The sequence below is a fragment of the Lycium ferocissimum genome, chromosome 5 (genome assembly GCF_029784015.1).
Source record: "Lycium ferocissimum isolate CSIRO_LF1 chromosome 5, AGI_CSIRO_Lferr_CH_V1, whole genome shotgun sequence".
Taxonomy (NCBI): domain Eukaryota; kingdom Viridiplantae; phylum Streptophyta; class Magnoliopsida; order Solanales; family Solanaceae; genus Lycium; species Lycium ferocissimum.
In genome coordinates, this window is record NC_081346.1 from 14,598,361 (window position 1) to 14,615,770 (window position 17,410).

Here is a 17,410-nt window from a genome sequence, read left to right on the forward strand (position 1 = left end):
TTTTGCTGTTATTGTTTTGTTAGTTCTCTTTGATGGTTTAACATAGGATCCTGGTACTTTTTTATTTTCTTTGTTAGTCTTTTTGCATACAGATCTGTTATAACTTTAGATGAGGGCCAGATGTTGTACATGATGCTGATTGATGGACAAATGTTTGTGCAGCGGTTGAAAGAAATTAAATGATTGATCACATGTATCTTATTCGGCTTTGGGAGGTACAGGTGGCAATGCCTCTGCGTAAATGTATCAATGTTCATATATGCAAGTAGCATTGGAGGCTCTCAAATTGTCTAATTGTGTTGCTTCAAGTGGCCAAACTGGGAATAGAAATGGTCAATATTGGTACTATCTGGAGTTCAGAAGTTGGGATTTAAGCTGCATTTTTTGGAGAATTGATTACCTTGAAATCCCTATTTGCCGCTTAATACTTAGAGGATAATGGGTTCGCCATCAGACCCTTCTCTTCTCAAACAGCAGGTAGGTTTGGTTCAAATTAGGATTCAAGCTTATGACATGCGCCTACCCAACATCCCTCGAGTTCGACCTTTACCATTGAAGCAAAACCATGGTCCCCCGCGCCCCCTAGAACACAGTTTAGGGTGGAAGTTGGTTGTTTAGTCTTGTCGAACCTCTTTTCGTAGTCCCTCCAATTTCAATTCCCTGTTCTTGCAAACTGATTGTTATCAAATCGCTTGCCGATATAAAATACTAAAAAGCTGATCTAAACTTTCGGATTAGTGCCTACACCTTTCAAGTAGTACAATGTGTTCACTTGAAAGGGGAAGCAAGCCAACCGTAAATATCAATAGGAGACTTGGCCTTCCAAAAGCTTGGCTAACCGGGATATTACAAGTTGTGTTGTTGGTTGATAAAAAGCTTCCAATAACATACACAGTTTGTAAAAGGCTTTCGGAGTCCGAACATGCAACACAAGGGTTTTGGTAAGTAGTGAATATAGCTTTAAAGATGGTCTCAGCAATACCAGGTAATCACAAACCAAGAAATTATAACCAATGTTGATATGGGATACTAAGAGCCTGTTTGGATATAACCCCAAAAAAAATAAGTTGGTGTATAACTTATTTTTTGTTGATATGGGCCAAACAAACCAATTAATACTAAAATTGGCCATAGAACTTATAAGCCAATCCAAACTAAATTGGCCCTTTAGAAACATAATGAACAACTATCAATGTGAGCTACAACAAGATTCCACAAAAACCTAAAGGTAAACCGTTTATTGTCCTTTCACAAAATGCACATTAGTCAGATGGGAAAGGGCAACTCTGCCTCCATGATCACAAATTTACTAGGATCTATAGGCACCAACTTAAGATGCCGTCCAGATATATACCTGTCCACCGCTTGTAGCCCCTGCAAGCATTCCAACTTTGTCTTGATGTGCATCAAAACGGCATGGAATAGCAGTCATGTGTTCGCTTCGTAAGGTAAAATCAAGTTTCTTGTCAGCTACCGAGATTACATCAACTCCTCTTTGCATATTGCCAATGTAGATGTAGGAATCATCCCAACCCCATATTCCTCTGCTTCCCCAAGTGAACATATATAGAAAATAATGCTGTTAGTCTATGATGACTAAGCATGCATAAGTGAGAAGTAGAATGTAAATAATAGGCCTATTAACTTCGGAATATATGCACACACCCAACTGCCTGTCTAACCAGCACAAAATGGAACAGAGTACAAGTAAACTTTAAGAAAACTTTTTTTCCTGCTCAAGGTGATATCTCAAAAAGGAGGAATAAGCTTTCAGTTGCTCTGTCGCTTAAACTAGATGCTCAAAGGAGAAGAACTTATAGAGCTTGTAACAAATTATCTCAATTTCACATCAATGTATAAGAGAAAGTAGAATAACTATGAACAATAGCTTCTGCACTTTAAAATAAAATAAAATACATCACTACATTAAATGCTTCGGGGAGATGGTAATGTAACTCATAACATAAATTAAAATGTTAAAATTTGCTTTTAAGGGACTAGCTATACCTGAATGAGGAAATCCATCTGTTTGTATGATTAAAATGGGAGACCATAGATGTATCTTCATAATTAGCGCCACTCAACAAACCAACAGTATTATCAATACTGCACGAACCGAAATAAAAAGAAAAAGAATAAGTCATGCCAACATCTGCTACAGCACTGATAATAGAAGTAATCAACGCCGCTAAAAATTTAAGATACATAAATACTAAACTTTAAATTTTCTCAACTATCCACAATATACAATATTATCTATAAGAATGGGCATAACGTAAATACCTTGTTGTGGCAAGAAACCTTCCAGAAGGTGAAAAGTAAGCCGAGTGCACTGCTCTTTTGTGGCGGACAGTTTGCAAAGATTTTGGTTTATGTGCACTAACTTTTCTCAAATCCCAAATGCATGCACTACCATCTGTAGAACTTGTTGCCATAATATTACAGTTTTCTGAGGTAAAATCTATTGTGTTAATCCTTTCTTCATGCAATTTCCATGATACTGAAGATTTTCCTGCCCTGAGATCGCAAATACCAAGTTCCCCACTGCCTTCACCATAATATATGGAATTCATATCATGTGGCCACTGAGATATGGAAAATATGGGATGCTCACTCAAATATGCCAAATCGAACATTTCCTTTTCTATGTCCATCACCCTGATAAATCCATCATAGCAAGAAGTGAACATCTGCAAAAGAAAAGGCAAGAGTAATTCAAATACACATATCTAGAGCTGTTCGTCACTCATGACGCCTTATCCAAACCTGTAAAACCAAAATGCCTATTAGTCAAGTCTTTTTCCATATGTTTACTCTTAACGGTATTGGTCAGCATTACAAGAAGCCCTTCTCAGCATAAAGCAGCACAGCAAGAAAGCAGTTACAATAGCCATATAAAGACAAGCAATAAACACAGTAAAATGCATTATTGCATAAACCAAATCACACGATACCGGCATAAACTTGTAAAGGTAATAAACACAGCTGCAATTTTCTAAGTTTGTTTGCTCTCTAAAGCATGCATTTTCATCAAAATACTTTGGCCTTCTACAAGTTTCTGTTAACATGAACACACTATACCTAGCCATATGAAAAAAAGGTCAATGTAAGAAGCAAAGGTATCAGCCTTTTTAGCACATATGTTCTAATTACTGTATCTGGAAGGAAATGGCCATCCAAGTAAGAAAATTCCAAGACAGGTAGCAGTTTATCACTCTTAAGGCGAAAATTAACCATACCTTTGACGCAGAAAAAGGGTCCATGACTATCCCTGAAACTGGCCCTGAATGAGGATGATACAAATAAATCCCATCTCCATCCTCCTGTGGAGCATCAACATTCCAGAAACCTATATTGCCAAATTTGTTCCCTACAGCAACCATTCGAACATTGTTGGTGGGGAAAAACCGCACATTTAATATTCTTCCTGGCACAACACGTGCTATGTTGTCTGGTTCCAACCTCAATGATTCCAAATGAACTGTACCAGAAGCCTTTCTTTTCTCTATTCGGTCATCCCCATCGTCAATCTTGTGGGAGAAATCCTTAATTGTTTCAATCAATCTTTGATTTGATACATCAAAGTCACCACTATATGCATCTCTCATACTTATGGGAATAGGTTCTCGCGGTGACTTTTTGGGTGCGGGTTGTGAGTACTTGTTAGGTGCTATCCTATCTGGGAGATCATCAGAATCATCTTTTATCCCACCAGCTGTAGAAGAATCCGGTGGTATACCTTTAGTCCTGAGAGACCGCCGCAGCACAACTGGTGATTTAGACTTCTGTTTCTTCTGTGGACTTGCCTGATATGATTTACTTTGAGCTCTGCCATGTCAAACAAATGGCTAATTTACTTGCGCGCACAAATAAACTACAGAAAACACTCATTTAACATATGCATTAATACATAGAAAAGACGAGCTAACATTATACATATGCCTGCTTTTACCTCGTTCAGAAGGGTAAAGAAGCACACAAAATGCACAGGAACAACTAGTTGACTCCTCCAACAGATAATAGAAACAAACAAACATGAATATCGTATTCCTTTTCAATTGTTGATAGTAATTCATTTGTATTTTACAAATAAATTTGGAAATACATCAGAGCAATAAAAGTTGAAAACTTTTTCCCCTCCTCTCGAAAATAAAAAAACAAAAAGCAACAAACAAAACCATGTGCGTCAAAATAATATAGTTAACTCGAAAAGATGCAACCTTTTAGAACAATATAGTTTGGTGATTGAAACCATCTTACACTTGGCTAGCGTTTCAGCCTCTGGCCATAGATTTTAGATAAGATTTTGAAAATTTATCTTCAAATATCTGTTTAGCCATGAAATTTGATCAAATGTTGAAAATTTATCTTCAAAATATTTTCAAGTTTCAAAAACTGGCTTAGACTAGTTTTGAGAGAAATTTCAATCCACCCACAAAACTTCAAATTTTAAGTTTCAACTTCAAAATCTATGGCCAACGGGAGCCAAGCCCGCCAACTTCAAAACAAAGTCACTCCCTACTTCCCAATTTACGTGTCTTACTTCCATTTTTAGGCTGTCCTGAACGGGATGTCTTTTTCAATATTTCGTAAGTCGACAATTCAAACATGTTACGTGGCAAGTTTAAAACTACAAGATCCAAAAAACATTTTACATAGTGCATTACATACATCTTTAATTTAGGACTATAACATTCAAAAGTCTTTATTCTCAGTCAAACTAAGACACTTAAATTGAGACTCAGGAAGTACAAAAAATTAAAAAAAAAAAAAAAAAAAACCTTGGACGCTTAGTGACAGCGGAAAGTTCGGAAACTCGGGACTGAATCTTAAGGGCGGCTAGCATTTCTTCATTCCGCTTTATATTCTCAATCCTTCGCCGTTCGTACTCCGTCAATTTCTCCGGCGCCATTTGAATTTTGAAACTTCAGATTGGGAAAAAATGAAGAGGGAAATAATTCGGGTTATCAAATGGGTCGGCAATTCAACAATTGGGAAAGTTGTTGGGCATGTCAGTTTCTGACTTTATATATTAACGGTGTGATTTACGCGGGAGTAATAAAATGGCGGGAAATAATCTCGAAATCTACGTGGCGCATCTCTTGCCTTGGATTTCTGGCACCATACCCTAAGAAAGTCCAATTAATCAAACGATAATTCGTCTCTTATTAATTCAGTATTTATTACAGTGGATGTCCGTCTTAAATTATTCAACAGCTTATTAAATGAATTAGTTACTATTTTATAATTTTATTTTATATAAATGAGTATTTCTACTCCTACATATAATTTTACTATGTATACTGGTAAATAATATTTAAAATAGAGAAAATGTTTATAGAAGTAATAATTTGAACCTGTTAGGTGCAAGCACAGTCTCTGTTGGAGTGGTCTGAAGGGTTCAAATTGTGAGGTGTTGTGTTTCAATCCCGCTAGGTATATATTCCTGAGTTAGAAGTCTAGATGGTCACTTAATTATTGTAATTGTCGTCATCGTTATTCAACTTTATTTTATTTTCAAAAATCATTCAATTCTACCTAGTTAACTTCTATGGTCACTATGATTCTTTGGGAACTTTAGAATGCTAGAAATAGTCTTGTGTGGCAGGGAAATTTGTGCAACCCGAAGTTGTTATCCAAAAGGCAACCCGATTTTGGCAGGAATGGACTAAGGCAAGAACGGCTACTTCCAATCATATAGTGAAATGACAATAGTCTTAAATGCAACATTGATGCTTCTTTTGATCTTTGCTTCGGGAGTAGCAGGAGTCGGTACGCTAGTCCGGGATTCTCATGGAAACTTTATAAGAGGTTTCTCTAGTCGGTCAAATATGCCAGATGACTCACTCATGACCAAGGATTTGGGTGTTCATGAAGCACTAAGCTGGCTAAAGAATCACTTTACATCAACACCTATTATTGTGGAGATTGACAGCCTTTTGGTTAAACAAGCGTTGAAGAAATCTTGCGGCAACAACTCTTATTTTGATGTTATTATTCATGATTGTAAAACACTCATGTGTGAATTTACTTCTATTTATTTGTCTTTTGTCAAAAGATCAGCGAACCAGTGTGCTCATATGTTAGTTCGAGCTTCGAGTTCTATGTCCGATGCTATGGAGTGGATACTAGATCCCCATCTTTGATTCACGATGTACTCAACTTTGATTTGATTAATGATTGATCAGAATGTCTTTTTAAGAAAAAAAAACTTTTATGGTCATTTTAACAGAAAATAAAATTTTGGATACTTGTAGCAGCTATAAATTTTTAGAAAAAAATATTTAAATTAAATTAGGACTAACCCATCCTAAATTCGACCTAATTGACCCGAACTGCTTATTAAAAACTATAATAACTTCTACCATTGTACTCCCTCTGCCTCATAACAAGTGTCCTCTTAGCAAAAAACACGCACATTAAGAAAACAATAAGACTATGTGAAGTTTACTAAATTACCTTTATATAATAAAAATAAATTACTTTTTTCTCTTGATTAGAGCATGCACAAGTAGTAATCCTTTTGACATTGGGAATCCAACAATACCAAGTTACTATGTGGCTTTTTCAATTATCATTTAGATGTTACTTTAACTTGTTAGTTTTGTCTACGGATAGAATTGGAAAAAACTAGTCAATGTATGTCTTCATTTAATAAGGTGACACTTATTATGAGATAATTTTTTTTGAAAAAATTACACTGTATGTTCATTGGGGCAACAATCTTTACCAAAATTGACCCATTTTTTAATTCTTACAAAAAGTGACCCAAACTTTTCTCTCTCTCTCTCACTCTCTTTCTCTGCCTTTGTATATATGTTTATAGATGTTGGTATATATTGGTATAAGTGTCTGTATATGTTTGTATATGTCTGCATATATTTGTATATGTTTGTATATTTTTGAAAGAAAGTAATGATTAATGATTGGAGAAAATTTCTGTGTATTTCATCTGTTCATAGAACATGTATTTATACAAGATATCTATTGAAAAATACTGGAAAGAATAATCTAAACTATTTATATTTTGTCCTATTTCTATTGGTTGTATTTGTCTTGTTTCTATTTGTACATTTGGCAGTATTTCTATTGGTGGATCTGTCATCTTCCATAACAATATTTATTCCCTTGTGCTGGTCAAGTGAGTGTGTAGAAAGTTCCTGATGACAGCTGTTGTGGACACTGTTTGAATGGCTCAGATTTAATCCATCATACACAAGCTTTGATGGTTGTGATGATGGACACGTGTCCAAAGGAACACATAAAACACTTTGACGGTTCCTAAGTGCTTTATGTCCTAAATCAGTCAAAGCCTTAATCTTTTATTTGAGCTTCTCTCTTCTTTTTCTTCAAAGCTTCTCTCTTCTTCTTCTTCTTCTTCTTCTTCTTCTTCTTCTTCTTCTTCTTCTTCTTCTTCTTCTTCTTCTTCTTCTTCTTCTTCAATGAGATGTTGAACACTCTATTGAAGAAGTCTGGTTCGCTTGTAATTTCGTTATTCCATCATCCCCCCTCAAGTTGGAAGGGAGTGTAAGGAGACCCAACTTGTGAAGATTTTGATGATGCGAAGGTCTAGATAAACTCTTTGTGAAGATGTTGGCGAGTTGATGCTTGGAAGGAACATGTGATAAGGAGGTAAGCCTAGAGAGATATTGTTGCCTCACAAAGTGGCAATTGAGCTCTACGTGCTTCATACGCTCGTGAAATACAGGATTCCGAGCGATATAAAAAGCAGCCTGACTATCTGAGTGCACCGGGATCGGAAGAGGTGGAGGAATGGACAGATCTGATAGGAGGCGAGCCAACCAAGTGAGTTCTATGACTAAACGCCGCATCGATCTATATTCGTCTTCGGTGGATGACAAAGACACTGAGGGTTGTTTCTTGGATTTCCAAGAAATGGGTGAGCCACCTAAGCTTATAAAGAAGCCACTGATGGATCGCCGAGAATCATGACAGGAAGCCTAGTCGGCATCGTAAAAGGTAACAAGAGATAATGATGGGGGTAAACTCATGAACAAACCGTGATTAGGGTGCTTCTTCAGGTATCTAACAACTCTCATTCCAGCATTGAAATGATCCATAGTAGGATTGTGCATAAATTGACTTAGGGTTAGCACAGCAAAACATAAATCCGGTCGAGTATGTGTTAGATAGTTTAACTTTCCAATAAGATGTTTGTATTGAGTCGGATCCTACAGATAATCTGATAGAAGGGTCCATAGGAGATGAAACTGCAGCAAGGTAAGAAACATTAACCTCTGTCAACAAATCAGAGGTATACTTGCTTTGACTAACTATGATTCCTTGATCTTCCCTTAACACTTCCATTCCTAAAAAATAATGTAAAGCACCAAGATCTTTGATTTTGAACTCGGAGTGTAGAAAAGATTTAAGATCTGCAATCTCTTGATAAACATCTTCTGCAATAAGAATGTCATCCACATAAACTGTAACTATCGATATAGATTCCCCGGTATGCTTAAAAAACAAAGAATAATCATTTAATGAAGCTGTAAATCCCTTTAAACTGAAAGCTCCAGCAAGTTTAGCATACCATTGTCTAGAAGCTTGCTTTAAGACATATAGGGATTTCTTGAGTTTACAAACCATGTTAGGTGCAGGAGGAGTCAAACCAGGGGGGAACTTCATGTAGATTTCCTCTTGCAAATCCCCTTGCAAAAACGCATTATTAACATCAAACTGTGAAATGGGCCAACTCTTTTTAGCTGCTATGGCCAACAAGCATCTGATAGTTGTCATTTTAACAACTGGAAGAAGGTTTCATTGAAATCGATCCCTTCCCTTTGAATATCTCCTCTAATAACGAGTCTAGATTTCAATCTCTCAATTGTTCCATCTGTTATACCCCATTTAAACCGGATTAAAGTAGAGTACAACATATTGGAGAGTCCTATTTTTGCTTTATTTTAGGAGTCGCCACCTAATTAATTTAATGGTGAATTAGGACACCTATTTTATTAACTAAGGCAAAGCCTAATTATACCTCTGTTAATGGTCTGCTTAATTTTAATTCTAGGTAAGGGTTCTAGATTATTCTAAAGGGAAGGGGTTAGGCATCCTTTAGAATCCGTTAACTACGGTTATCCGATCAAACTTAGGTTAATTAATTTAGGTTTAAAGTGATGATTGAATTTCAAGAAAATGACTTATACTTATTGCTGAGATTGTAAAAGGAAAGTATAAATATACTATTTAAACTAACTTGTAGAAATCATAGTGATTTAGCATAAAGACAAATTTTAAATGCTTTTACAAATAAGATTTATAAATGCGGTTAAGACTTTGAATAAAAAAAAATAATACATTTTGATATAGGATGATTCGCGTGAAAGAAGATTTTAAATGCTATTTTAAAATAAAACTAGAAAATATTGCTAAAGTTTTAAAAGAAAATATAATAACGCTATTTAAATAATATTTATAAATGTTATTAAGGTTTTAAATGGAAATGCAGTAATGCTATTTAAAGTAGATTTATAGAAGATGTAATGATTTGCATAAAAGAAAATGATATTTAAAAATGAAGTTATAAATATTGCCAAAGCGTGAAGAAATAATGCTATATATAAAAATAAAGCTTGCGAAATATAATAATTTGCATATAAATAATAGTTTTTAAGAGAAGACTTAGTAAATGGGATGCAAAAAGAAAGTGAGTTTTCTTTCTCCTTTAATTAACTATGCTCGACTTAAAGAAAACATGTATAACTTGATAAATCTTAAAGGAATTATTTAAGAATATATTTGAGTTTATATTTGCATATTAATGATGTTTTGAAATTAATATAATAAGTATAAAATATAATTCCTTTAAATTTGAAAACATGAATTAATATTATCAATTATTCTAGAGGTGAATATTATGGATACTATAAATAATTTAAATATAAAAGAAGAAGATAAATCTTATGGGATTAATTATTTATTTTTTCTTAAGTTAACTACCCATTTCTAAAACTAAATCCCACTAATTTGTTAAGAGTTCATCTAAATTAAGGAAAAATAAAAACAAGATAAAGGGTTAGTGGCATAATACAAGTTAGATGCACAGAATAAAATAAAAAGGGCTAAAAGTCTGGGCCAGCCCGTTTTTTAAGAGAAGGGCTGCTGCTGAGTTCCATTTTACTACTGGGCTTGGGCCCAATAAATCTCATATGTGGCTGCTGCTGTTGCTTTTTATTATTTGGGCTTTTGGCCCAGAACTTGATTTTTCCTATCACTTGGCTGTGAACTGAGCTGGACAGAGGAGGAGTAATATTTTCGTTGGGCCTTGGCCCAACACCGAATGCGGAAGATGAGTCCCTCGGACTCGTATGCGAAGGTCATGCATAAAAATGAAAGGAAACGAATTAGTATCTAATAAATGGAATATCAAACATATAAAATGTAAACTTAAGACAATTCAATAGATTATGTATATATATATTGTATATTCAGGTATATCTCATGTATACACATCCATAGGGATATATAGAAGGTCAATATTGGAAAGCTTTCGCCCCCGTTCTCCCGATGTTGCACAAGTTCCAAGGGATTTCACGAATCCCAGGCATGGCTAACACCGGGGAGGGTTTAAGCTTGATCCATAATGACCAATTTAATCTCCCCACCAATGTATTAACTAGAGAATACTCAAGATATACATACATATACATAATCAGAATTCAGTATACTTGCAACCCGACCAAACAAGCAGAGGAGCCGACTGACTGAAAACAGACCCAAACTTAAGAGTTTAAACAACCTCAGACTAAACAGCAAAGAAAGAGACAACTGACTGAAAACAAAACTCTTCACTTTCTAACACATACCACACGAGAAAATTTATTCAATTAATAGCACAATAACTGAAGAAAACAGCCAGAGATCATCTCAAACTAGAAAAACAGCCTAGCTAGACATGTGAAGGAAACCAACTGTTGGAACAAATCTACTCCCGAAGTGAGACCAAATCTTCCAAATAATTTTAACCAAACTCTAGCAATATACAGAATATTGAGTGCACTACTCACAGTATCAAACAGAGAAGTAGTCAACCTATTTCTAGCAAGAGGAAACCTGGTCTTTAGGACCAATATCTATTTAGTATAGTTTCTTATATACACTAGCAGGGGGAATAAAATAACAACCAAGCAATCTCGTTAAATCAATTTTGATGTTAAAACAACTGGCCAAACAGTATCATATTTACCAGCCAAACAGGCCCTCCGACTATACATATTTTGAGGCAAATACACAAAGAACTAATTATCAATATCATGACAATATCATTTAAACTCAAGGTTCAAACCTAGCATGCTTTCTATACCCTTAAATGTCATCAATAGTGGATATCTAAGTTCCATAGAGGAAGATACTTCCGACACACACCATCTTTTTTAAAGTTTAGACTCATCCATCACAAAACAGATTCAATATTTTATAAATCACCTCCCATAAATATAGGCAAACATGGATAGTTTTTAAGATGATGACCACACTGAGTTAAAAGAGATGCCAATTTATAGCTAAATTAGCTTAGAACACCAGATTACCGTGCTTCAAACAAACAAACCTTAATCATTCTTAAGTACCTCTACACGATTTAACCTCATCATAAACTAGCCATCAACATACCCCAATCCATTCCTAACAGCATCATGTAAAATATAACATCAACAGCAACTGAGACAGTTAACTAGTACTTGCTTAAATACATAAAGACTAAACACTTTAAAACATACATCTAATAGATGTATATAAATCAACCAAGCATGATTAAACTAAACAAAACACATGAAGCACAACTAACACTTAAGACCTAAACTGAACAAACTAACACATGAACTAATAACGTACTTAAAGACTAATCACGACAACAATAATTAAAACTAATCCCAAACTGAACTGGGCTACACTAAAGCGATTATGCAATAGCCACTAAACTAACATATAACTAGATGACTCTATATTAAACTAGAACAGAACCGGCTTATGCTGTTAAAACTGTTAACCATACTAAACTAATCATTAATTTAACCATTTATCACAAATATTGACAAGCACATAACATACATGAAATAAACAAACACATAGATAAACTGAAGCAAGCTGATTTAGACACCACTCGAAATTGACATGCTTGTAGACCCGAATATAGGCAACATTGTTTAAAGGAAGAGAAATTACCTTCTTCGGGTGCAGCGAAGTGAGGTGTCGAATCTCCGATATACCTCGAAACACTTCGAAATTCGAACTTGCGTATACTCGAATTCAAACGAATACCCGAAGCAGGAACACAACAGGATTTTAGTATTTTTTTTTTATGACTCGACACTGACCCGTATTGCAGCTGCCAATAGAATTAATATTTTAGGGAATTCTAGCCAGTTGAAGGGAGCTTTTGTGACTAAGAAATTAATTTTTTTTTTCAAGGATGCAAGATGGCTAAAACAGATTTTCACCTCTAGGGGGAATTTCTGCCGCTAAAAAAAGCTCCCCTTTTCTGACTTCACAAAATGATTATTTATAGGGGAATTTCTAGGGTTTTGCTCTAAGATTTCAGATTTTTGGGCGGGATCTTTTCATCGAAAATCTTTTCAAATCAAAAGCTATCTTCCCTCTGTCATTGATCAGACGCAACTCAGACAAAGAGACAAAACAATTAAAGGAACGGTCCTTGAAACTGAAAATGAAACAAATTTTACCTCACAAATCGACGAAACTCATTAAGGGATTTCAGATGCAAGTAGAAAAAGAAGGAGAAAACAAAAAGAAAACCTTTTTCAAAGAGTTGAATCTGGATGGAGAAGGTACAGGCATTAATTGCCTTCCCCGAAATGACCGTGCAAGGCTGAGGGAAGGTGAAAGGGCTCTGGGGTTTTGCCATTCTGGTCGAGAAAGCAGAGAAGAGAGAGAGAGGAGCGTGGGAGAGAGAGGAATAAGGTGGGCGGCGGATGAAGAGTGGGAATGAAACCAGTAGGGTTTCATTTCCCTTTTTTTTTTAAGAAGAACCGGGTCGGGTGAGGGTGGTGGGCTGGGTAGGTTAATTTTATATGGGCTGGTCCGAAAATAATTGATTAGGCTGGGTATTAAAATGGGCTGGTTTTAATGAATTGGCTTATAGCCCAAATGGTTTTAGGACTTAAATATGGACTGCATTAAATTAAAAAAATGTAATTATTAGTGCTCAGATACAAATATTATGTCGTAATAGCCGCGCAATAATATTAGTAAATAAACGCTATTATTTAATTGCACGAACATAAATGCGATGCGTGTGCGTAAGGTGGTAAAAATGCTGAAATGATAAAAAGCACAAATTATAATAATACTGGTAACAACAATAAATAATAATAATAATAATAATAACAATAATAATAATAATAATAATAATAATAATAATAATAATAATAATAATAGTGGTATAGTATATAGAATACCGTGATGATGAAACGCCGGTATTAATAAAAGCTAATAATTATAGTAAATATAAATAGCTAATTAATTTTTTTTTTAAATGCCAAAAATACTAGAAATGTAAATAAATATTTAGGGAAGGCGGGAAAAAATTGGGTGTCAACACCATCAGCAAGCTGTTTTACCTTGTAAACCCATTTACAAGGTAAAACTTTTCTGTCCTTAGGCAAAACAGCCACTTCCAAAGTGTCATTAGATTGTAAGGCATTAATTTCATCTTTCATGGCCTGTCTCCATCCAGGATGAGTTGAAGCTTGAAGATAACTGGTAGGTTCTAAGATTGTAGAAACTGATTTTAAGAGAAGTTGATTAGGAAGAGAAAGAGAGGTGAAGGAAAAAGAATGAGGTGAAGCAGGAGATGTAAAACAAGAATCAGGAACATTACTTAAGTAAATGGAGTTGCAGATGAAGTCATGTAAGTGATGAGGAAGAATGCCCTTCTTAGTTCTTTCGGACCATCTCAAAGAAGGGTCTGGTTGTGAAACAGGTTTTGAGTTGATAGGAGGTGAAAATATAGGAAAAGTAGGAGTAGGAGAATTGTGGGAGGAAGTAGAAGGAGTGGAATCTAGAAGAACACTAGGAAAAACATCATCAGGGTTGTGTTCTGAGTTTATAGGAGGTGAAGGAGTAGGAGAAATGTGGGAAGAATCAGAGAAAGTGGAATCTGGAAGATCAGTAGGAAAAACATCATCAGGATTGTGAATAGGTTGAGAGAGAATAGGATTACCAGAAAATGAATCAATGGAAGTAGGATCAGGAAGTATAGTTGGAGAAGGTAAATTTGGGGTAGCAAAAGGAAAAATATCTTTAAAAAAATGAACATCCCTAGAGATAAATACCTTATTACTGTCAAAATCTAGTAACTTATATCCTTTTTGATTACTAGGACAACCCAGGAAAATACACTTCTTTGCCCTTGGTTGAAACTTATCTCTCCCATGAGCCAAAGTGTCAGCAAAACAGAGACATCCAGAGCATCTCAGAAAATGATAGGATGGAGGGTGAACAAAAAGAAGATCATAAGGTGTTTTTCCTTGAAGAACCTTGGTAGGCAACCTGTTTATAAAAAATGTAGCAGTTAATATGCATTCACCCCAGTAAACCATAGGAACTTTGGACTGAAACATAAGTGCTCTTGCAATTTCAAGCAAATGCCTATGTTTCCTCTCAGCTACCCATTTTGTTGTGGGGTAGCAACGCATGAAGTATGATGAATAATCCCTTGTGATGTGAAAAAATTTGAGACAACTGTACTCTTCCCCAATTCCATGGCATTGTCTGATCTTATTTTCTTTACCTTAGTGTGAAACTGCCTCTCAACCAATTGTAGAAAACATTGTAACACATAAAATGCATTACTTTTTGTGGCAAGTAAATATGTCCAAGTTCCCATACTATAATCATCTACTATAGTTAAGAAATATTTGTACTAATTATATGTAGGAATTTTGCATGGTCCCAAAGTATCAATGTGAATAAGATAAAAAAATAGACTTAGAACTGATATGACTTATAAGAAAAGGTAATCTAGCTTGCCTAGCTTGTGGACAAACATCACATACACAATCAGAAGTAGAAGGAATATTATAGAAAGGAAACTGACATTTTTCATTGATGATAATGGCAAATGCCCAAGTCTAATATGCCATAGTTTTACATTTGAAGAAACACTAGAACATACTGGAAAAGAAATTGAAACTGGAAATGACTTTGAACTGACAACATTTGAAATAGAAACATTATCCCTAATACTAGACTCCTCTAGGCTGGGCTGAAATAGGTAGAGACCTTCTCTTGCATCACCAAAAACTTGTGGGCTCTTCATTAAAGGGCCCTGCAAGAAACAATTATCAGAAGTGAAGAAAACAGTGCATGTGAATTAACAACAAAACTTATAAACTGAGAGTAAATTGTATCTGAAACTTGGAACATAAAGCACATTATTCAAGGTGAGATCAGAAAATATGGGAACATTTCCTATATGAGTGACAACAATAGTTTGAGAGTTAGGCAGATTTATGTTTAGAGGAACCTTAAGAACTGACATAGATGTAAAAGAGGTAGGATTAAAACACATGTGCTCAGAAGCACCTGAATCTATAATCCAAGTTTTAGAATTAAAGACTGAAAAACAGGATCCAAAATATTTTAACATTGTACCAGCCACAACATTTGCATTAATCTCGGAATCATATCGGTGCTTGGTGTGTGCTCCATCTTCATTTGTTTGAACATGTTTATGAATTCATTCTTCATGAATTGATCGATCGATCCTTAGAAATATTCGATTGGTCGTTTAAATCAACACAATTGTTAGTATCTACTTCATCCATAGCAATTGCACTATTTCCTCTAATCTGCCCCTGGTAGTTCCTTTCATTTATGAACTGAAAATCATCTGGAAATCCTATTAATCTGTAACAGTCATTGACTGTATGTCCTGTTTTACCATAGTGAGTATAAGATACATTAGGATTATATTTGCTTTTCTTGCCTTTGAACCTTGCAATCTGTTTTGGGAACCTTGATGTTGGTCGTGGATTGTTAACCCTGGGATAGTTGTTTGTCCTCTGAATGTTACTTGATAGACTTTGAGGTTGTTTTCCCCTTTTGTATTGACCACCAACCATAAATGAAGATGAATCAGATGGAATTAAAGGGCTCATATAAGTCTCCTTTTGGTTTTCATCCTACAAGACTAAGAATAAGAATGATTGATGTTAGGTAAAGGGTTCATCATGAGAATGTTTCCCCTTGCCTGTGAGTATGAATCATTTAATCCCATGAGGAACTGAATTAGTTTCTCATTCTCCTGTGATTTCTCAAACTTAGCTTTGCCTTCAGAAGCACACATACAAGTACACTTAACATCACAGTTTAGTGAATCTAATTCATCCCACAATCTTTTGAGCCTGGTAAAATAGCCTACAATATTACTGGTTCCCTGTACTAATCTGCTAAGTTCCTTTTGCAAGTGATACAATTTAGCACCATTAGTTTGACCGAATCTATGTTCTAGACTGACCCAAAGTTCTTTTGCAGTCCTAGAATAGATCACACTATCTGCTATTTCCTTTGAAAGAGAGTTAAGTAGCCAAGACGTTACTATATCATTACCGCACCTACTCCAAGGTTGCAAATATGATGAAGTTGAATCGTGTAGGATGTGCTCGTGATGAAACCCAGCTTGTTTTTAGCTGACAAAGCAATGAGAACAGATCTCTTCCAGCCTTGATAACCACTTCCATCAAAAGGGTTGTTCACCAAACCCATTCCAGGAGCATCTGATGAATGAAGGTGATAAGGATGATTGAGATTCATCACAGTTGTGTCAGTGTTTGCAACATTTCTAGTGTTGTTCACTGTTTCTATAGTTTCTTCTTGTAGATCAGCCATTTTTTTATTTAGGTTTAGAATAGGTGATTTAGTATAAGTGATTGACAGAGAAATTTTCAACCATTGCTCTGATACCATGAAAGAAAGTAATGATAATGATTGGAGAAAATTTCTGTGTATTTCATCTGTTCATAGAACATGTACTTATACAGGGTATCTATTGAAAAATACTGGAAAGAATAATCTAAACTATTTACATTTTGTCCTATTTCTATTGGTTGTATTTGTCCTATTTCTATTTGTACATTTGGCAGTATTTCTATTGGTGGATCTGTCATCTTCCATAACAATATTTATTCCCTTGTCTTTGGTCAAGTGAGTGTGTAGAAAGTTCCCGATGACAATTTGTTGTGGAACTTTATTTGAATGGCTCGATTTAATCCATCATACACACAAGCTTTGATGGTTGTGATGATGGACACGTGTCCAAAGGAACACATAAAACACTTTGACGGTTCCTAAGTGCTTTATGTCCTAAATTAGTCAAAGCCTAATCTTTTATCTGAGCTTCTCTCTTCTTTTTCTTCAAAGCTTC

At 35.2% G+C, this 17,410-nt stretch overlaps 2 protein-coding genes across 2 annotated transcripts; both read right to left on the minus strand.

Annotated features, from left to right (window-relative positions):
• Window positions 1–1,170: 1,170 nt before the first annotated feature.
• LOC132056165 (uncharacterized) lies at window positions 1,171–5,019 on the minus strand. The gene is made up of 5 exons (XM_059448247.1): window positions 4,782–5,019; window positions 3,240–3,828; window positions 2,284–2,690; window positions 2,008–2,106; window positions 1,171–1,544 (listed from the first exon to the last, which is right to left on the minus strand). The coding sequence occupies exons 1-5, from the start codon at window positions 4,910–4,912 to the stop codon at window positions 1,331–1,333; spliced, it is 1,440 nt and encodes a 479-aa protein (XP_059304230.1). The 5' UTR covers window positions 4,913–5,019; the 3' UTR covers window positions 1,171–1,330.
• Window positions 5,020–13,137: 8,118 nt separating this feature from the next.
• On the minus strand, window positions 13,138–16,875 carry LOC132057585 (uncharacterized). Its single transcript, XM_059450214.1, has 8 exons — window positions 16,597–16,875; window positions 16,417–16,552; window positions 16,238–16,317; window positions 15,788–16,169; window positions 15,419–15,576; window positions 15,083–15,313; window positions 13,605–14,597; window positions 13,138–13,155 (listed from the first exon to the last, which is right to left on the minus strand). The coding sequence occupies exons 1-8, from the start codon at window positions 16,873–16,875 to the stop codon at window positions 13,138–13,140; spliced, it is 2,277 nt and encodes a 758-aa protein (XP_059306197.1).
• Between the last annotated feature and the right edge of the window lie 535 nt (window positions 16,876–17,410).